At 48.1% G+C, this 21,563-nt stretch overlaps 2 protein-coding genes across 3 annotated transcripts; one reads left to right on the top strand and one right to left on the bottom strand.

Annotated features, from left to right (window-relative positions):
- Positions 1-289: 289 nt before the first annotated feature.
- MRTO4 (MRT4 homolog, ribosome maturation factor) lies at positions 290-7,727 on the top strand. The gene is made up of 8 exons (XM_088671518.1): positions 290-637; positions 2,160-2,218; positions 2,541-2,644; positions 3,588-3,669; positions 3,794-3,861; positions 4,531-4,682; positions 6,542-6,618; positions 7,465-7,727. Exons 1-8 carry the CDS (start codon positions 610-612, stop codon positions 7,624-7,626), a joined length of 732 nt encoding a protein of 243 aa, XP_088527644.1. The 5' UTR covers positions 290-609; the 3' UTR covers positions 7,627-7,727.
- Positions 7,728-8,895: 1,168 nt separating this feature from the next.
- On the bottom strand, positions 8,896-21,134 carry LOC118087374 (aflatoxin B1 aldehyde reductase member 2). Of its 2 annotated transcripts, none has more exons than XM_088671517.1 (7): positions 20,813-21,134; positions 14,485-14,672; positions 13,418-13,522; positions 12,103-12,199; positions 10,615-10,717; positions 9,701-9,830; positions 8,896-9,615 (listed from the first exon to the last, which is right to left on the bottom strand). In XM_088671517.1, exons 1-7 carry the CDS (start codon positions 21,027-21,029, stop codon positions 9,454-9,456), a joined length of 1,002 nt encoding a protein of 333 aa, XP_088527643.1. In that variant the 5' UTR covers positions 21,030-21,134; the 3' UTR covers positions 8,896-9,453. The 2 variants fall into 2 exon arrangements, with proteins under 2 accessions (XP_088527643.1, XP_034975849.1); XM_035119958.3 differs by lacking the exon at positions 20,813-21,134 and adding an exon at positions 17,464-17,787.
- Positions 21,135-21,563: the final 429 nt, after the last annotated feature.

The raw sequence follows: 21,563 nt of genomic DNA, 5'->3' as shown, positions 1-21,563 counted from the left end.
ATGTCAAAATGATTGTAAAATTAGTTAAATGTATACAATAAGTGAAATGTATGAACTGGAAAAGTATAAATGGAGAAAAAATAGTTCCTGCTAATTTAGGTCCGATGTTGGGTAGAAATGTTTTAAAACTTTATTAATTAGCAGCAACATGGACTACAGCGCTACCCGAAGGAGCAGCTGAGGATTTAACCTGGAACTTTCTGCGTGGAAAGCAGGTGGAGATGGTGTCCAAAGTCAACCCAGAAGTTAAACCTCCAGGGCGCATCTTCATTTCAAACTCTACGTGACAGAGACCGTCAGGCCCTGAGCGGAAACCTATTACGAGGAGCCACCCGGGACAGCGCGAGGACCCCTTTTGGGGCTGTCTAATCAAGTCGCCTGATTATAAACAAAGAACTGGTGAGCCTCGTTCAGCCCGTCTTATAGCGTAGTTTAATTAGCCGAGAAGGTCGCGGGGCGTCTCCGTTGCTTTGACGGCGATTGCGGAGAGGTGAGAGGGAAGGGTTCCTATTGGCGAGTCGGGCGTGTTTTAGGTCGCCTGCGTCCTTCCCATCAGCCCCCGCGGGCGCAGCTGCGGAAAGAAGGCGCAGAACCCACGTGTTGGACAAGATGCCCAAGTCCAAGCGGGACAAGAAGGGTGAGTGATGCCGCAGGTTCTCAAGTAGCATTTTCCTACACACCTATGTATTTCCCTCCATACACACCTATGTATTTCCCTCCATACACACCTATGTATGCTTAGTGTTCAGAGCTTTATGTAGCCCAAGAGTGATAATTAAAACGTAGGAAGCTACACCTATACTGTATCGCCGTGATATTGTCCATTATTATTGTTTTAATGAGGGGGCTGGTGTCGTGTTGCTTTTGTTGTGACTTTATGGCTTTTATAGACTAGGATTAGACTGAGGGAATAGCACAATCGGTAGCGCGTGAGACAACATAGTCTCGAGTCCCATGTTGGGCAAAAGATTCCTGCGTTGCAAGGGGTTGGACTAGATGACCGCCGTGGTCCCTTCCAACTCTACACTTCTATCTATAGCAGTGGTTCCAAACCTTTTTTGGCCATGCCCCACCTAAGCATCTCTAAAATCCTGGTCCCCACCCCCCACCCCGTGACATAATTCCTATTCTTCAAAAAGTGAGCTCCTATTCACGTGGAGGAAGCCTAAAAGGCCATTAACTGTTAGTAACTCATTCTTGAATTGCCCCCCTTAAAAATCAAATTGCTCCCCTGTGGGGCATGTGCCCCACATTGGGAACCACAGATCTGTAGTGTTGTTGTTTGGATCCATCAGTCTCAGGAGACAGTGGAGGAATGTGCTTTTGGGGGTGAAGCTACTGGAGAGTTACAGCGCCTGCTGTGGCTGTAGAGATTGATATGGGGAGACGTGTTTTGTTTCAGGTGGGGCAGATGAAGGCGTCTGCTTGTGCTGCTGCAGATGCACCAGGCATCTCTTCTCTCTGCGCTCTTCCGAGCAGTCATTCCTCCCGTGGTCACTGCTATGGATGCAAGGCCTGCCTGCCTGTCTTCAGGCACTGCGGGTCCTTTGCAAAGGATTCCCACACGACTTGATGTTGCCAGCCTTGTGTCATGTTTGCAGACATCTTTGTAATGCAGAGTTGGTCTGCCAGTGGGTCGGGTGCCTAAAGCTGTCTCCACATAGAGCACTTCTTTGGGTGCCATCTTCCATCTGGACATGACCAAGCAAGCATGGATGTTGCTGAGACAGGAATGCGAACATGCTTGGGGTGGGGGTTTGGGAGAGCACATCTTTGTTTGAAATTCTGTCCTATTTGATACCCCAAATGTGTGTGTTTCGTATTATATATAGTTTTAATTCTATTTATGCTTAATTGTTCTTTAGTTATTGTTTCCCACCCCCTATGTTTGTAGCTGTTCTTATTTCTATCTGCAATCCGCCTTAAGTCCCTGTCAGGGAAGAACGCAGTGTAAAAATAAATATATAATAATAATAGCCTGACTTATCATAACTATTGCTGCAGGATAAAGCAGTAAGCCAAATATAACACTGAGCAAAACATCAGGTTTGCAAAACTCTTATGACTTTGCCCCGGAAACTGCCTTAACTAGGCTCTCCCTGTGGCTGCCCAGCTGGAGTGTCCCATGTGAAACTGAATCTCTTTCTTCTTCCTTCCAGTCTCCTTGACAAAAACTGCCAAAAAAGGATTAGAAGTTAAACAGAGCTTAATAGAAGAGGTAAGCAACATTGCAAACTATGACTCTGATCCTGTGTGAAAAATTGCTTTGGAGGAAGGGCTTGGGATTATGTTTAGAGTCACATAAATGCATAGTCTTGAAGGAATTTTTTATTTTTCTCCCTGTCGTAGAACAGAAACCACAGAAAGTAAAATGAGACCATAATATAAAATGGCAGAAGCAATATAACGATAACATAACCACCTTAACCCAAAAACAGAAACGTTAAAGGTCACTTCCTTCATTCTGAATCCTGAAGGCTGTTTCTATTTGGAGAATATATTCTTCTTACATTCTGACTTCTAAACTTCTTCACCTCCAGCTGCGGAAATGTGTGGATACCTACAAGTATCTCTTTATTTTTTCCATCGCCAACATGAGAAACAACAAACTGAAGGATATTCGGAATGCCTGGAAACACAGCAGGTAAAAAGAAGAAGTTGGGTCACCTGTGACTCTTTCTCTGACCTGCTTGCAAAACTGTTTGGATTGACTTAGAAAGAAAGAAAAAACACCTTTCAGGGAGAACCTCCCCCTGAACAATGGAGGGATGTGCATGCTCAGCAGCCATAAAATAATTGTTGAAAAGAGTGGAGGAACTGTCGTACTGGAGGAATGGAGTTTCCTGGAAAGGACATTACTCTGAAGTGGCGGGGATTGTTGTTGTTGTTGTTGCTGTTGTTGTTGTTATTATTATTATTATTATTATTATTATTACCATCATCCATTTCTTAGTCACTTTCTACACAACTGTCAACAATGTAGAGTAAAAGCAGCTTAACCACAACACTGATGAGACATTTAAAGCAAAAGTAATACAATACAGAATAGTCACCCATGGTAGAGAGATACTGTCATCCAGCTTGGAAAGCTTGTCAGAACAAATATGCATTCAATCATTTCTGGAAATTCCTGCTAGAGCAGGCATGTCAAACCTGCGGCCCTCCAGATGTTTTGGACTACAATTCCCATCTTCCCCAACCACTGGTCCTGCTAGCTAGGGATCATGGGAGTTGTAGGCCAAAACATCTGGAGGGCCGCAGGTTTGACATGCCTGTGCTAGAGGGTGCCAACCATATCTTGACCAGGATGCTGTTTTGCAGAGCAAGGGCAGCCACAGTAAAGGCCCTGAGTTACTCAGAGCAGGCTTTTGAGATCATTGGCACTTGCAAGAGAGACTCCCACATCCCACAGTGATCTGCTCCTTAAATCTGCTTAATCCGTGGATTATTGTCTGCATTACCGACTTAAATATACTCCCAAAATGAGTTGGCTAGGTGTCTGTTGAGTAAGAGCATGTTGGTTTGAAATGCTTGATATTGGGGTCTCCTCCTACAGTGGATTTGATCGATTGATTTCCTGTTTGCAGGATATTCTTTGGGAAAAACAAAGTGATGATGGTGGCCTTAGGACGGAGCCCAGCTGACGAATACAAAGATAATTTACACCAGGTGGGGTGTCTGGCGTGTAAACAGTTTCACCATTGACTCCTGCAACTTAGATTCTGCATGTGACGAATTAGGGACACGCAGTGAATATTTCCCTATGATCTCCATTCTCCTTTTGTTTTTTCAGGTCAGTAAGCATCTGCGGGGAGAGGTTGGACTTCTCTTCACCAATCGCACCAAAGAGGAAGTTGCAGAGTAAGCCTTTCCGAGTCATCTCTTGTCGCTGTAACGTTAAGGGGTAACCCATTTTGCTTGTGAACATTGGAAGACTCAGGACAGATAAAAAGAAAATAGTTCACACAGCATTACTGTGGCGCTCGCTCGCTCCCACAGTGGGCAGTGTTGCCCACCAACTTTAATATGGTTTTAAGAGAGGATTGGACACTAATTCATGGAGGAGAAGGAGATGGCTATCAATGGCTACTAGCCATGATGGCTTGGCTCTGCCTCCACAAGTCGGACGCAGCAATGCTTCTGAATACCAGTTGCTGGAAACCGCAGGAGGGGAGAGGGCTCTGGTGCTCAGGTCTTGCTTGCTGGCTTCCCACAGGCAACTGTTCAGCCACCGTGAGAACAGAATGCTGGACTAGATGTCTGTTGGCCTGATCCAGCAACAAGGTCCTTCTTATGTTCTATAAACAGCTAGGAACAGGAAGCTGAAATATGTCATAATTCTTGATGCTGTAATGTGGAATATGCAATTCTTATGTTTTCCGTTTTGTTTGCCTGTTGTTCTTTTTTGTATTGTAAGCCACTTTGAGTGTTAATTTCCTTAGAAAAGCGGGATATAACTATTAAATCCAGATTCCAAGGTTTTGCAAACAGCTAAGTTTAATAGATTTGTCGCTTCCTTCCCTCCCCCAGGTGGTTCTCTCAATTTAAAGAGAACGACTTTGCCCGAGCTGGGAACAAAGCAACCTTCACCGTCAACCTGGATATGGGGCCCTTAGAACAGTTTCCCCACTCCATGGAGCCGCAGCTGCGGCAGCTGGGGCTCCCGACGGCACTGAAAAAAGGTGGGCAATGTGTTAACCTGTGGAACTCCTTTCCACAGGAGGCAGTGATGGCCACCAAGTTGGATGGCTTTAAAAGAGGATTAGACGTATTCGTGGAGGAACAGAGGGTGCACTTGTGTTCGAATCCTGCTTGCTGGTTTCCCCTAATGGGCATCTGGTTGGCCACTGTGAGAATCAGATGCTAGACTGGATGGGGCGCTACTCTGATCCAGCAGGCTCTTTTTTACATTCTTATGTGCATGTTATTGGAAATAGCTTAGCCGTGCTTTAACATGGACCCAACTCTCAAGAGAAAAAACTGTGTGTGTGTCTCCTTTCATGTTAGCATGATTTATTTGGTTGCCTGCACTTCCCTGCATCATGTGACAGAGTGAAAAATTCCCACTTTCGTTTTTCATCAACTCAGCACGGAAACGTAAGAAAGTAAAAACGTAAAAGTAAATTATAAGCAATTCCGAGCTCCACTCTGTTTATTTTTTTATTTTTAATCTCATCCCCAAACTTCGGCCCTCCAGATGTTTTGGACTACAATTCCCATCACCCCTGACCACTGGTCCTGTAGCTAGGGATCATGGGAGTTGTAGGCCGAAACATCTGGGTATGCCTGTTCTAGGCAATAAATTGAAGCTTCTTTAAAAAGGCTTTGGCCTGTTACCTGTTACTGCTTTTAACTGTCCACAGCCTTTTCCTTCTGTGTTGTTTCATTAACAAATAGAGAATCCAATTTATTTCTTCCTTTCCAGTCCTAATAATAATTAAGAGAAGAAAGGTGCAAACTTTAAAATCTATTTTAAGAGCAGTTATTCAGTGCTCGACCTGATAATATTCCCTTGCTCTAGACCAGGCATGTCAAACCTGCGGCCCTCCAGATGTTTTGGACTACAATTCCCATCTTCCCCAACCACTGGTCCTGCTAGCTAGGGATCATGGGAGTTGTACGCCAAAACATCTGGAGGGCCGCATGTTTGACATGCCTGCTCTAGACCAAGGTTTTTGAAACTTGGGTCTCCAGCTGTTTTGGGGCTACAATTCCCATCATCCCTGACCACTGGTCCTGAATTAGGTAGGGATGGTGGGAATTGTAGTCCAATAACAGTTGGAGACCCAAGTTTGGGAAACCCTGCTCTAGAAGCTTATCACCTCCCCAAAGATATGTCTTTCCCCAGGTACAGTGATGAATGTCTTCAGGACATCTGAGGCTGTGCCCTTCGACACACACCCCCTTTAGCCCACAAGGCATAGGTGCCAACTCCCAGATTGAAAAATCTGGGGTTGGCACTGGAAGTCGCACTGCGGCCATTTTGGAACTGGGCAGAGCAGCACCGGAAGTCGCTTCTACGCATGCTCTGCCCATTTCCAAAATGGCCGCAGCGCCAGAAATCGCTTCTGCGCATATCCAGAGACTCCAGACATGCGCAGAAGGAGCCTCCCCGGGCCAGTAAGAATCCGGGTTTTTTTTTTAAATCCGGGCTGCCAGCAGGAAACGGCTGGAAAAACGGGGGTTTCCCGGGGAATACGGGAGACTTGGCAGCTATTCCACAAGGGAGTTAGGTAATCAGATTTATCTTCTAACTTCCTCTCTTCACCACATAGTTATCCCTGCTAGCAGACGATATATTGGTTCACCATAGATCCAACCGAAAGTCCTGGGGTGTGTGTGGGGGGGTCTCCAGCTCTGAACCCCTTCTCTGTAAGGAAGCAAAACACATCCTTTCCCCCACATCCTCTGCCAGCCTTCCACCCATTTCTGGAACCCTGATTGGGTACCAGCAGTGCTTCCTGAGCTCCAGCCAGCATGACTTCTATAAGCCAATTCACTCTGGCCACTTCCCCTCCTAATCTTCCTCTCTTGTTTGCAGGAGTGGTGACCTTAATCTCGGATTACGAGGTCTGCAAAGAGGGGAGCATCCTGACCCCTGAACAAGCACGTATCCTGGTGAGCAACTGGTAAAGTGGGTCCCTCAACCGAGGGATCTCTGAGGCCTGGGGGGGTGGGGTGGAGTCTTTGATTGCTGCTGTGCAAGGCGTCTTCCTTACAGGTCGACGTGTCGAAGCTTGGAGTCAATGAATCTCATCCCTGTGGACTTTGGTGCTTTACTGCGAGAGACAGCGCGGTGTAGTGGTTTGAGCAGTGTTTCCTCAAACGTCTGCAGTTGGGCTACAATTCCCATCATCCCTGACCACTGGTCTTGCTAGTTGGGGATGATGGGAGTTGTAGTCTAACAACAGCCGGGGACCCAGGTTTAAGAAACACTGGGTTAGAGCGTTGGACTAGGAACTGGGAGACCAGGGTTCGAATCCCCACTTGGCCATGAAGCATAAGAGGTGACCTTGGGCCAATCACCGTCTTCCCTCAGCCTAACCCTACCTCACAGGGTTGTTGTGGAGATTACATGAGGGCAGAGGGAGAACCATGTATGCCCCCTTGGAGAAAAAGTTGGGCTGTAAATATAATAAATACTGCTACCTCTTCTGCTGTCTAGTCTCCCCCCACTTCCTCCTCCCCTTTATGGAAAGGAAGACTGGCTCACTTCAGAACCACATCATACTTGTTTCAAGTTGCTAGACCTCATTGTTTGGGTAGATTCCCAGAGGCGGACACCTGGGAAACTGCCCAGAGAAGAGGCCCACTCCCACCCCTCAGCTACAGAAATGTAGCTCTTGTGCTAGGCGAATAAGATACAGATTTAGGTACAAAGAGCTTTGTGTGTTTTGTTTCTTGACATAAGCAGCTGTGGCCGAGGACATTGGGCATGGCGATCATTTTTCTCTTTTGTTTCAGAAACTCTTTGGGTACACAATGGCAGAGTTCAAGGTGATGATCAGGAGCGTGTGGCACGCCGAGACGGGAGACTTTGAGCAGCTGGCCGAAGAGGCAGAGGACGTCACGGAAGGGATGGAGGAGGAGGAGGAAAAGGATAACTGTGATGAGGATGACAACTAGGCAGGAGCAGGACTGTTCCTATAGGACTAAACTGCTCATCTAAGGACTTTATTTATCGTATTTTTATATGTAGATATAAACCTGTATGAAGAGCTTTTAAAGTTTGGGTCTGTTTCCTTTACACACCATTTAAAAAAACCCAATTTGGATAAATCCAAGCTGTTCCCCCATAGCTTAGTAGCAGAGCAGCTGCTTGGCATGCAGAAGGCCCAGGTGTTCAGTCCCTGAAGGCATCGCCAGGTAGGGCTGGGAAAAGACTCCCTGCCAGAAATCTTTGAGAGCTGCTGCTGTTGCTGCTACTCAGTGCCAACCGTACTGAGCTAGATGGACTCAATGGTCTTGAGTTGATACATGGCAGCTTTTTACATAACACGCAGAAGCTTATTCACATCCATGAGGACTAGACTCATGCTTTTACTTGGGAGGGGAAGGACTGCAGCTTCATGGTAGAATACCTGCTTTTACACGCTGAAGATTCTGGGGCTTAATCTCTGCTGATTCCAGGGTTAGAAATGTCTCCTGCCTAAAACTCTGGAGACCCACTGCAAAGGGAACAGTAAAGGACCCCTAGACAGTTAAGTCCAGTCAAAGGCAACTATGGCGTTGCAGCGCTCATTCGCTTCAGACCAAGGGAGCTGGTGTTTCCAGGTCATGTGGCCAGCAAGACTAAACTGCTTCTGGCGCAACAGAACACCGTGATGGAAGCCAGAGCGCACGGAAACGCCTTTTACCTTCCCGCCGCAGCTGTACCTGTTTATCTACTTGCACTGGTGTGCTTTCGAACTGCTAGGTTGGCAGGAGCTGGGACAGAGCAACGGGAGTTCACACTGTCACAGGGATTTGAACCACCGACCTGATCAGCAAGCCCAAGAAGCCCAGTGGTTTAGACCACAGCATCACCCTCTCCTAGACCCGCTGCAAGGGAGTGCAGGCAATCCTAAAATGAGATCGGAAGCTTTGCCAGGATGAGTCGCACTTAAAAAACCCTACATCTTTCTCCAACCTCCACTGCTCTCCCCCTTCCCCACGTACAGTAGTTCCATGTGTTCCAAGATAACTGTCTCTGCTCAGGCTCAGAACTTCAAATGGTAGAGAGAGCAGCTACTACCTCACCTTGGCATTGTTATATAGATTTGGCTGAAGGATCAGGTAAAGCACTGGTGGGAGGAGCTTGGCCTACTGTAGGGAATGCTATGCAGCCCACCAAATCAAACATACGGTAATCATTCTGACAGAATGATTATGGACGAAAGCAACCAGGGTCTCAGCTCAGGGGTAGAGCATTTATTTTATTGATTTCATAAAATTTATATATATTACCGGATTGTTAAAACAAAACCCAAAGAAAATCTAATAAAGACTTCCAAAAAGTTAAAATAATAGACCAAACACAGACTAAGGCTCAGAGCATCTGGGTAGCCTTGTCTAAGCAAAAATGGTTTTAGCAGGCACCAAAAGTTATAGAGAAGATGCCTGCCTGATATCAACAGGCAGGGAGTTCCAAAGTATTAGAAGCATCTACTTGACATGCATAACTTCTGGGGGTTTTTTTTGGGGGGGGGAGCAGAGAAGAGAGTTAAAAGGTGCAACCAAGATTTTTATTTTGAAGGATGAAAGCCACTTTCAGGGACCCAGAAAACGTTGCAGAAATCTTGCCAGGGAAAAGTGCTCTCTTGATCTAAGGCCACGGAGGTGTCGGATTTATTCCGCTCGTGAGAAAGGGAGGAACTTCTGAAGCAAAAGAGGGTGTCTGTGGCAAAACGAGAGTCCAGAGGGTTGGGGGTCTCCGACGGGTGCTCTCATTTCTCCTCGAGGCTGCAAAAGCCTTCAGCGGAAGTAGTTGGGGCAGTCGTGGGCGGTGAGGTGCCAAGCTCTCTCAAAGGCCTCGACCACCCCGGGCAGGAGGGGACCCTCCTCGCTGCACTTGAGATTCTCCTGTAGCTGTTCCATGGTGGACATCCCAATGATCACAGCATCTCCAAGGTCAGCCTAGGGAAAAGAGCGAGGGAAAGGTGAACATTGGAAGACTCGGCTTACGAGGAAGGGCAAAGCTGACAGCAAAGTTCACCATCACCTGCAGCTTTGAGTGATGGTATATCCAGCGCAGGGCGGCTGAAGTCAAGCTGGGCGTGTCTGAGCCATACGCCTCGTGGAGGGCTTTCTTGACCAAGTCCACCCCCTGGAAATGATGCTTCTTCCAATACCTGCAGAGGTTTTTTTAAAATAAAATAAAGGTCATTTACATTCTGTTGGGTATGTTTAGCCTGGAGAAGAGAAGGTTAAGGGGTGATATGATAGCCATGTTCAAATATATAAAAGGATGTCATATAGAGGAGGGAGAAAGGTTGTTTTCTGATGCTCCAGAGAAGCGGACACGGAGCAATGGATTCAAACTACAAGAAAGAAGATTCCACCTCAACATTAGGAAGAACTTCCTGACAATAAGAGCTGTTCGGCAGTGGAATTTGCTATCAAGGAGTGTGGTGGAGTCTCCTTCTTTGGAGGTCTTTAAGCAGAGGCTTGACAGCCATATGTCAAGAATGCTTTGATGGTGTTTCATGCTTGGCAGGGGGTTGGACTGGATGGCCCTTGTGGTCTCTTCCAACTCTACGATTCTATATGTATATCTATTTATCTGAATGAATCTTACGTAATAAAGAAAGCAAAATGGCAGTAATAGACTGCAGTTAAAATTGTATCAGGCCATCTGGTCCACATGCAGAATGTGGAGGCAGCACATGCTGTTCAAAGGTAGACTGCCTCTACACCTAGAGGTTCCATTTAGTGCCGTGGCTAACAAAATCACTCCCCTAACCCCACATTTATTGCTCTGACCTCTTTCCTCCAAAAAAACAAGAACTGCTTCCCAACATTAGCAGTTTAATTTGTTGCCCCCGTGTTCAAGAAGCTAGCCTCTTCCTACATCAACACAACCGACTAGTCCCCTGCCTTCAAGATGCAAGCCCCTTTTGCCATCTTTAGACCCACCTCTCCCTGTAGAGTTTGGCCCAGTCATTGCCAAAAAACCTGCTAGCTGGCTGCTGGTTCGAGTCTTTATCTTCGTACTTGTACCTCCCAGTCAGGAGCCCTCCTGCAAGAGGTGAAAGTTAACACCCAAACGTTAGGGACTAGAACCTTATAAGCGAAGATGCCTCATTTAAGACAATCCGCTCCCCCCACAGCTAAAACTCCAGCACCTCTTTGAATTTCTGTCTGTCATTCTGCCCATAAAACAGCAACAGCAGCAACAACACATTTAATAAATATGATATATAAAATATAATTATTAAATGCACATTTTGTGGGAAGATCCCAAGGCAGTTCACAAAAGAAAAAAATACAAAATGAGAACACAAAACAAAAACAAGACTAACACCAGCAAAAAAAAACCTACACATTTAAAAAAACATTATTAATCAGCCGGATGCCTGGTTGAAGAAAAACACTTTCGCCTGGTGCCTAAAGTTCAAATCAAATCAAAGCTTTATTACGGTTATATACCAGCTATTAAGGGACCCAGGTGGCGCTGTGGGTTAAACCACTGAGCCTAGGGCTTGCTGATCAGAAGGTCAGCGGTTCGAATCCCTGTGACGGGGTGAGCTCCCGTTGCTCGGTCCCAGCTCCTGCCAACCTAGCAGTTCGAAAGCACGTCAAAGTGCAAGTAGATAAATAGGAACCGCTACAGCGGGAAGGTAAACGGCGTTTCCGTGTGCTGCTCTGGTTCGCCAGAAGCGGCTTGGTCATGCTGGCCACATGACCTGGAAGCTGTACGCCGGCTCCCTCGGCCAATAATGCGAGATGAGCGCGCAACCCCAGAGTCGGTCACGACTGGACCTAATGGTCAGGGGTCCCTTTACCTATACCAGGTATTAAAACTAAAAATGCTTTACAAAGCTATGGGATTTGTCACTCGAGGTGGGTATAAGAGTCTATGAATTTGAAGGGGCTATGTTTCTAGAGGGAGGGTCCAGCTGGCCTTTCCCCAGGTGCTGCTCTAAGTCATCAGTTCCGTACCCGAACGGAGGAACTACTTCCCACAGTCCAATACCAAGTTTGCTACTCCATTGGCTGTCTTGTTCTGGGGGGGGGGGGGAGACTGGTCCTGCGGATCTGCGTGCAGAATCTGGCTACCGTCCGAGTCAACTCTTGCTCCTTTCCTAATAGTAGGGCATTTAGTATGGTCTCATCTGGGATGTCGGACAGGCTCTCCAGAATGGGGGCGATGGTATCTCTACGTGCCTTATCGTACAGAGGGCATCAAAAAAACAGACGTTCGGGGCTGCCTACTTCCCCCAATGGGCAGGAGCAGAGTCTCTGCTCGTATGGGATCTTTCCGAAGGAGCCTAACAGCACTGGCGAGGGCAATGCCAAGCTTCGGGCGAGCGTGAAGGCTCTTCTTGAGTTTCTGGATTCAAGGTGCCTCAAGTTTTTGCAGCCCTTCCATTGAAACCACCCCATTCCCTGCCATTCCCATACCAGCCAGCGGATTATATGCGTAGAATCGAATCCTAAAATGTCTAAGGCATGGCAACAATTCTGTCTCCACTTGGCGCGTTGTAGCGTTGTACATGCCCTTCAGGAAAAAGACAAAAAAATAACAATCAAAGAATTCATAAAAATTCTGCATTTGTAAGAAACTGGCCATTTATTGTGATGGCACCTTTGGAACTCCCTGCCAATTGGTATCGGGAGAAGGGAGGGGAGAGAGAGACTGTTCTGTTTCCAATTATGTTGTGGATTTTTGTGCTTTCATACCAACTGTAAACTGCCCTGTGAGCCTCGGATGAAGGGCAGTATAGAAATCTAATAAATTGTCAACATCAACAGGCAGCAGTGTTACCCCAATGGGGACGCCTGCAAGCAAGAATGAAGCACAAGAGCCCTCTCCCCTCCTTCAGTTTCCAGCAATTGGTGTCCACCCAATAAAAATCATATTTAAAAATAAAATAAAATCTGTAATCGGCTATTATGGGAAAGATGTATTCCGAACTACAGTGGTACCTCGGTTTGTGAATGCAATCCGTTCTGCGAAGGCGTTCGCTCGCCGAGGCGTTCGCTCGCCGAAGGCACACTTCTGTGCATGCGCGAAGCACCGATAGAGCGCTTCTGCGCATACGCAAGTTGCGCAGATCACATCTGTGCATCTGACGCCACGGAACCCGGATGTAAACACTTCCGGGTCTGCGGCGTTCGTAAACGAAGGTTTTCGTAAATGGAGGTAGTCGTAAACCGAGGTTCCACTGTACCTGCATAAGCAGGCAGAACAGATACATTTTCAGCATGTGTCTAAAGGTTGGCACACAGTGGCACAGAAGGCACCTGTTGGCAGAGAATTCCACAGGACTGGGCCAATTAAAGCTTGGTTTCTTGTCAAATGAGCCTCGCCTACTCAGATAACAACTACAAACACAACAACAACAACAACAACTATTTATTATGTATATGCTGCCCATCTGACTGGGTTGCTCCCAGCCACTCTGGGCAGCTCCCAACAAAGAATAATAAAAACACAATGCCACATCAAACATTAAAAAGAAAAACAGCAGCACTCCTGCAGGTGGTCTCAGTGACTGAGCCGGAATTTAAGGGCTGGGCTTTGCAGATTCATGGCAGGACTTTCCAATGCTACAATCCTATGATTCTAATACACAGACTTAAACCATTACCAGCTTGGTCAATGGTCAAGAGTGATGGAGGGTGAGAGTCCAGACATGTCTGGAGGGGCCACAGGTTGCCCAGCCCTGCCCAAAACCCTGGGGAGAAGACCTCCGTTGGTCCACCCAGCTCTCACCTGGTACACCGTTGGCAACACCCAGTTGTTGGCCTTGCAGATGCCATAGATTTCCGCCACCTGCCACGAGGCATAGTTGGAGAGACCCAGTTCCTTAAACTTCCCCTGTCGGAAGGGAAAAAAACAAATAAGCCCCTGTATTTTTAGCTCTATGGACCAGAAGAGGAGGCTGAGTGCTGGATCAGACCAAAGGATCTGGTGTTTAAATGAGGACTAGGGACATGGGACACCAAGGGTCAAATCCCCTCTCGGCCATGAATGGATGACTGTGGGAGACCAGTCACTGCCTCTTAGCCTCACTTAAATTGGATTGGACTGGATTGGATTAAATTAAATTAATTTGGGGGGCAGGTAAGAACCATGTACAGTAGGCCCACAACCCACATGGGGGTTATGTTCCAGGGACTGCACCTAAAGTCAAAGTCATGTAATTTCAATACCATGCGAGATCACCACAAACTCATTTTTCCTGGTACCCCATCCTCTTTCTGCCCCTTTCTAATTTTATTTATTTATTGTCATGTGAATAAAACTCAATGCGTACAAGCTAAATGTGCATAAGTTGCGGCCGTAATGTACGCCACCTGGAGCTCCTTGGGATGAAAAAAAGGTGGAATGTAAACGCAAATAAATAAATTAATAAAATCTAATTAATGGTTCCCCGCCCCCTGCGGTTTGGGTGTTTCCTTGACGTCAGAGCAAACATAAGTGACTTAAACAGCAATGCAACTTTAGGTCAGATAGCAGACAAGACCGAGACAAACAAGGTTTTTATTTGGCAGAAGGCAAACTGCCGCAGAAAGGAAGCACGGCTGATTGTGCCGAACGCCGGTTGGAACGGAACTCGTGACCTTTGCGCGCACACACCCCTCTATTCCAGACACCAGTGTGGAATATTGCAGGCCTTGCATGTGTGTTATTTTAACTCGGGGATGGGAAGGCGCCCTGATTCGTTTAGAAGGAAAAGTAGCACATCAAACAGTATCGAGCAGGAGGCCCAAATGAGCTGCCCAGGCATGAGAATCAGCTTCCCGCCCCCGCCCCCCAGAAAACCCCACTTTCCACACCTCTCTGTGTAGCTCATTGCAGGCTTTCAACGTCTCTTCCAGGGGGGTCTTGTGGTCGGGCATATGGAGGTAGAAGAGGTCGACACTCTTTGCCTGCAGCCTCTGGAGGGACGTCTCCAGCTGGGAGCGAACGCCATCAGCCTTCAGAGTATTGCCCTCCAATGGATTTGCCTTGGTGGCTACCTTGACTGGTGAGGAAGAGAGGACGAGATCAGGGAAGTAGAGCCTTACCACGAAGACTGTGCGTTGGTCAGCGTGCACTGATCTACACACATAAAACAAATTCGTGCACAGGCATCTTCCAAAAACCCACCCCAAACCCATCCTTACTGTATGCTTGTGAAACATGGAGCGCTTATAAATGCCATTACACCTCACTTGGGAAGACAGGCAAACTAATATCAGTGTACTGGAAGAAGCAAAGATCACCAGTGTCGAAGCAATGGATTCTTCAACATCAACTTCGTTGGACTGGTCATGTTGTACAGATGCCCGATGATCGTCTTCCAAAGCAACTGCTCTATTCCGAACATAAAAATGGAAAGCGTAATGCCGGTGGTCGACAAAAGAGGTTTAAAGACCCTCTCAAGGCAAAATTAGAAAAATGTAGTATAAACACTGACAACTGGGAAACACTGGCCTGAGACCGTTCCAACTGGAGAACAGCCTTTACCAAGGGTGCCATGGGCTTGGAAGACGCTCAAACTCAGGACGAAAGGGAGAAATGTGCGAAGAGGAAGACTTGCTTGGCAACTCCCGGCCGGAAACCCATGTCCCCACTGTGGAAGGACATATGGATCCAGAATTGGCCTCCACAGTCACTTACGGACTCACTTTTAAAACCGTGTTCATGGAAGACAATCTTACTTGGCTACAAGTGGTCGCCAAAGACGATGACCAGGGAAGGAAAGGAAATTGGGCTGCATTCTGTTAAGGTAAAGGGTAAAGGGACCCCTGACCATTAGGTCCAGTCGTGACCGACTCTGGGGTTGCGCGCTCATCTTGCATTATTGGCCGAGGGAGCCGGCGTATAGCTTCCAGGTCATGTGGCCAGCATGACAAAGCCACTTCTGGCGAACCAGAGCAGCACATGGAAACGCCGTTTACCTTCCCGCTGTAGCGGTTCCTATTTATCTACTTGCATTTTGACGTGCTTTCGAACTGCTAGGTTGGCAGGAGCTGGGACCAAGCAACGGGAGCTCACCCCGTCGCAGGGATTTGAACCGCCGACCTTCTGGTCAGCAAGCCCTAGGTCAGCACCCCCTCCCCCACAGGCCACACCCCCAATAGACCTGCTCTCAGCCTTTGGGTGATGGAACATGACCTTGAACTCTGACCATGCCTCTTCCTTGCCTGGATGGAGGACAGAGATTGTGTGTGTAAAAAATTAGTCCAGTGCACAAAGCTAAAATTTGCATCCATTGCTTTGTCCACTTCAACCTCTGGCCCCCAGAAGGCTGTACAGAAGGAAATGTGGCCCTTGGGTTGTTAAAGGCTTTTTCACCCCCTAGGCCCCAATAATAAACAGTGCACTTGGGAGAACAGCATCTGAAACCAAGCCTTAGGAGGAAAGGTTGAGGGAGCTGGGAATGTTTAGCCTGGGAAAGAGGAGACTGACACAGGATGCAATAGTCATCTTCAAATATCTAAAGGGCTGTCAAATGGAAGAGGGAACGTGCTTGTTTTCTCCTGCTCTGGAGGGTAGGACTCGAACCAGTGGCTTTCTTGTAGGGAGATTCCAACTAAACATCAGGAAAAACTTTCTGACAGTTAAGAGCTGTTCGACAGTGGAACAGTCTCCCCTGGAAGGTGGTGGACTCTCCTTCCTTGGAGGTTTTTAAGAAGAGGTTGGATGGCCATCTGCCATGGATGCTTTAGTTGAGATACCTGCATTGTAGGGGGGTTGGACTAGATGACCCTCGGGGTCACTTCCAGAATCTATAATTCTATGTTCAAACTTTCTTTCCCTTCTCAAGCTGCTTAGCAACTCCAACTGGCCTCCAGAAACCCGAGATTAGGTGGGAAGGCTTTCAGTATAATCAGGGATCTTTGCAAACTTCCAGGGGACTTTTGACCACTGGAATAAAGGCAAGGGTTTTAAAGGTGCCGACAGCCCTTTTGATTGATTTCTAGCCCTTTGACTTGTTGAATAACCAGATTACCGGGTATCAACCCTCTGAGGCAATAAATTTAAGAACAGAGAGAGACCAAACTTTGCAGAGATCATGTTGCTAATGGGCCTGGTTGGTGGTGGAATCGAATTAAGAATCAGGAGGGCGGGCTAGCAACTGGTCCATTTTTGAGCTTCAGTGGGCAAGGCTGCACCCAGAGATAGGGAATCCATGTTTCAAGTGGGGGACTTCTCTGGCCTTCCAGATGTTGATGGAACAACAGATGAAAATTAAGAAAATGAAAGGCCAAACTAGAAAATAAACACAAAGACTGAAGACAGTAGCACATGGGTTTAAAATGGGGGTGGGTGGAGTTGGATTAGTTTTGACTGCATGGAAAGGGTGGGGAGGCAGAAATGCACTCGTCACACGCTCAAATGCACCGTTGCTCTGTTGTTGTTGCTGCTTTGAAGGCTGGTCTAGGCAGGAGACACCCCCCCCTCAGCGTGTCATAGGAAGTTGTCTTAAACAGCCCAGTTACGCCTACACTGACCGGCAGCAGCTCTCCAGGGTTGCAGGCACGGTGCATTCCCAGCCCAACCCTGAGGTGCCCGTGGGAATTCAATTGGGGACCTTCTGCATGCAAGGCAGGTCCTCTCCCAGACTCCCACTCAACTCCTCCCTTCCAGCCAGGACTCCTATGGGCGCGCCTGCAATACGGAACTCGGTTCGAATCCTGATGAAGCTCCGCTGAGCTCGGGGGAGAGTTCGCGACTACGTGTAAATGCGTGCGAGGCACTCTGCATGCGCCCAGAGGAACCGTTGCCGACCAGCTGGGCTCGACAACGTCTAGAGCAGCCCGACCCACCTGCCGCCGCTGCTACGGGTTCAGCCGCCAGCCAGGCGCCCAGGATCCGCTCCGACTCGCCCCCCGCGTACATATGCGCGGTATCCACCTCGCAGTGCCCGCGGGCCAGGAACGCGCGCAGCATGGCCCCGCTGGCCGCCGCGTCTGCTCTCCGCCCGAACTCCATGGTGCCCAGCACCGAGCGCATCCCGCGGCTCTGCCCGCGTAGCCCCGACATCCCGGCGGCTGCAGCAGCTCGATCTGCCTCCGGCTGGACTCGAACTCGCCACCAGCACCAGGTCCACGTCCTGGGCAAAGGCAATCGCATCACCACTCTCTGCGCATGCGTCAGCGCCTCCTGGCCTCTCCTCCCCCGTTCTAGGAGAAGGGACCATCTCGGATTTCCTGATTCCAGAAGCAAAGGAAGAGCCTTGCCGGATAAATTCGGGTCCCTTATCCTGCCATGTCATTTTAACCTTCCTTTGTTTGTTTTATTTATTGCATTTCCATCCCTTCTTTTCCTCCAAGGAGCTCAATGTTTTCCCCTGCCGTTCCTCATTTAATCCTAGCAACAGCCCTGCCAGGTAGGCTTAGCTTGGCCGAGACTCATAGAATCATAGAGTTGGAAGAGACCACAAGGGCCATCCAGTCCAACCCCCTGCCAAGCAGGAAACCCCATCAAAGCATTATTGACATATGCCTGTCAAGCCTCTGCTTAAAGACCTCCAAAGAAGGAGACTCCACCACACTCCTTGGCAGCAAATTCCACTGCCGAACAGCTCTTACTGTCAGGAAGTTCTTCCTAATGTTTAGGTGGAATCTTCTTTCTTGAAGTTTGAATCCATTGCTCCGTGTCCGCTTCTCTGGAGCAGCAGACTCAATTTGGATCATTTGCTTAATATGTCATTTCTTGTCCCTGTTTTAAAACTGCTGGCTGATAAATTTATCCGTAGGCTGATAGGCTCTTCTTGAGGTTTTTTATTTTATTGGTGCTTTTTAGTAAATGTTTTACATAGTTTGGATATGAACCATTTAGAGAGTTTTTTTGTCAGTCAAGTGGTATTTTAGAACTGGCAAATAGAAAGATAACAACCACAAAGATCACTGGCGAACAAGGGGCATCCAGGAAGTCCAGAAGCAGAAAAAAAGCAACAGCCTGCTGGATCAAGCCAATGGCCTGTCTAGGGCAGCATCCTGTTCTCACATAGTGGATATTATGGGATGCTCAAAAGCTTGATGCAAAAACACTGTCCCTTCCTGTGGTTTCCAGCAACTGGTATTCAGGAACATTACTGCTTCCAACTGAATGGACCTAAGTTATCCGTGTCTAGTAACTTTGGTCAGTCTACTCTGAGTAGGACTAGCATTGGGTACAAGCCCCCACCTTGAACTCTTCTGGAGGAAAATTGGACTAGGAATGATTTTTTTTTTAAAGGCCTAATGATGAGAAGGAGGAGTGAAGCCTTCGGAGAGGGGAAATGCTCTGTGCACGCTCAGAGGCACTGTTTTTACCATTGCCCTCAACTGTCATCACTGTTCAGCGTAATAACAGCATGGTAGGTCTGTGCCCCAAAGAGCTTACTAAAAGCTGGCAGTGGGTTCTATGTGGTGTTAGCAAGGTGACTCAGGAAGGTGACTTGGAGGCCACCTTGACTGGTGGAGAAGAGGAGGAGATAACGGAACAAAAGGAAGCTGAGCTCCTGCCAAACCCAGGCAAGGAAGGTGTATGAAATTATCAGGAACTCCAGGCCCTCTAGACCTGTCTATATTGCCCTTGGGATGTACCCAAGCCACACCTCTTAATGGCTCTGGATTTGAACCCTCCTCAGGTGTTGGAAAGTGTCCTTGAAGTCTGGCAATACTCCTTGCTTGCCTGGACTGCAGAAAAAGGTTCCTCCCTCACCCTGCCACATTGGATCACAGATCCACATAATTGTAAAGTTGGAAGGGATCCCAGGTATACTGCCACTTATCGTGGAGGTTCTATCTCATAGCTGAAAGCTGCAGGTTGACCCATCCCCAAATTGTAAGTATCATCCTGGATCAGACCAATCCTGTCCATTAGCTCTTTTTAACCCATTCATAAATGACCTGGCGTAGTGGCGTTAGGTTTTACCAAATTGTTCAGGGATGGTAAGGAGCCCCAAAAGGATCTCTCCATGCTGGCCAAATGAGCAATAAAATAGCATTATTATTATTTTTAAGTACATTTCCCCTCCATTTCCTAGACAAAGGCCATAATACAGGTGAGCATCAGATCAGCACGGCCCAACTCTGAGCATGTGCAGAGTGCCTTCCCTTCTCAGGCCCCTAAGCAAGCCTTTGCTACACAACAGGAGTTTTTGTCAGCTGGAACAAAGGTAGCAAGGCAAGTAGTCCTTTGGATTTCCAGGTTGTTGGTTAACCAGATGACCAACCCTGGAAAGAAAGAAAAGTAAGAGCAAAGGTTGAAAGTAGGCGAAATTATCCTGCTTATGCACTTGCTTGCTGTAGGAATCTAACTGGAACTGGGGGACGGGGGACGGGGACTGGTTCATATTTAAATTACTATACTCCAAGTGGCAAAGGGACACCCAGAAATGGGACACTTCCATGGCCTTCCAGATGTCACTGAACTCACAATTTAACTCCTGCATTTGCAGCGGGTTGGACTGGATGATCCTTGGGGGTCCCTTCCAGCTCCACAATTCTATGATCTCTCACTATTCCTGATCATTGGCCAGGCAGGTTGGGGATGATGGGGGTTGGTGGTTGGTGCCAGAGAGCATTTGCAGAGCAGTAGGAGAGCAAAGGGTCATATCTCCCCCATTTCTGGAATCTAGATTAATTGGGGGGGGGGATTATTTAGGGGATGAATGAGGGTAGATCACTTTTGACTGCATTGAAAGGGGGGGTAGAAGACAAAGAGATGCACTCCACACATGCTCAAACGCACAGTTGCTTGGTTGCTGGTTGTTGATTTTTTGCAGGCTGGACTAGATAGAAGACAACAACAGATCATAGGAAACTACCTTACTCGGATCCCTTGGTCCATCAAGCTCTGCATTGTCTACACTGACTGGCAGCAGCTGCTCTCCAGGGTTTCAGGCAAGGCGCACACACCTGCAGCCCTAAATGGGACCTTCTGCTTGCATGCAAGCCAGGTGCTGTACCCTTGAGAATCAGCCCTTCCTTCCGAGCATCTCTGAGCGTGTGAACAGAAGTCGATTCGAATCTAGATCAGGCACCGGTGATTACTCGCGGCTGTATATGAGTGGGGGGGGGGGGAGAGAGGCACTCTGCATGCGCTCAGAGGAACCGTTGCTGACTCGCTGGACTCGGCAACGTCTGGAGCAGTCTTCGTCTCCGGCTCCCCATTCCACCGACCCACCTGCCGCCGCAGCCTTGGGTTCAGCTGCCAACCAGGCGCCCAGGATCCGCTCCGACTCGCCCCCCGCGTAAATATGCGCGGTATCCACCTCGCAGTGCCCGCGGGCCAGGAACGCGCGCAGCATGGCCCCGCTGGCCGCCGCGTCTGCCTTCCGCCCGAACTCCATGGTGCCCAGCACCGAGCGCACCCCGCGGCTCTGCCCGCGTAGCCCCGACATCCCGGCGGCTGCAGCAGCTCGATCTGCCTCCGGCTGGACTCGAACTCGCCACCAGCTGGCAAACCACTTTTTTTAAGTACCCGTGGCGCCACGCCTTCCCTTCCCAGGTAAGGGGCCGTCTCAAATTTCCTGCAACGTCTTTTTAGAGCATGCCATTTTGTATGCCTGTTTAAAAAGTGCTGGTTTGAAGCAGTGCCTTCAGTCTGAGTGTCCTGCTAAGGTCTGGGAGACCTGGGTTCAAATCCCCACTGGGCTATGAACCCGCTTGGATGCGACCTTGTCCCTGTCTTTCTCAGCCTATAACCTACCTGAAGAAGTGTGCATGCACACGAAAGCTCATACCAAAATAAAAACTTAGTTGGTCTTTAAGGTGCTACTGAAGGAATTTTTTTTATTTTACTTCAACCCAGACCAACACGGCTACCTACCTGTAACCTACCTCTCAGGGTTGTTTTTTGGATTAAACGAGGAGGGAGGGAGAACCGTGTGAGCCAACGTTTTCGAGCAACTTGGAGAAAAATGGTAGGATATAGA

This window comes from Zootoca vivipara, chromosome 6, assembly GCF_965207765.1.
Source record: "Zootoca vivipara chromosome 6, rZooViv2.hap1.1, whole genome shotgun sequence".
In the NCBI taxonomy this organism is placed as follows: Eukaryota; Metazoa; Chordata; class Lepidosauria; order Squamata; family Lacertidae; genus Zootoca; species Zootoca vivipara.
Note: the sequence above shows the minus strand (reverse complement) of the source record. Positions and strands in the feature narration are given on the sequence as shown.

Coding starts and splice junctions, on each gene's coding strand:
- LOC118087374 (XM_035119958.3), bottom strand. CDS start 17,770: ATGCGATTGCCTTTGCCCAGGACGTGGACCTGGTGCTGGTGGCGAGTT. Junction 14,673..17,463: donor ACCCGTAGCAGCGGCGGCAG/GTGGGTCGGGCT, acceptor CTTCCTCACCAG/TCAAGGTAGCCACCAAGGCA. Junction 9,831..10,614: donor GCCAAACTCTACAGGGAGAG/GTGGGTCTAAAG, acceptor AAACCTCTGCAG/GTATTGGAAGAAGCATCATT.
- MRTO4 (XM_088671518.1), top strand. CDS start 610: ATGCCCAAGTCCAAGCGGGACAAGAAGG. Junction 2,219..2,540: donor AACAGAGCTTAATAGAAGAG/GTAAGCAACATT, acceptor CTTCACCTCCAG/CTGCGGAAATGTGTGGATAC. Junction 3,670..3,793: donor ACAAAGATAATTTACACCAG/GTGGGGTGTCTG, acceptor TTGTTTTTTCAG/GTCAGTAAGCATCTGCGGGG.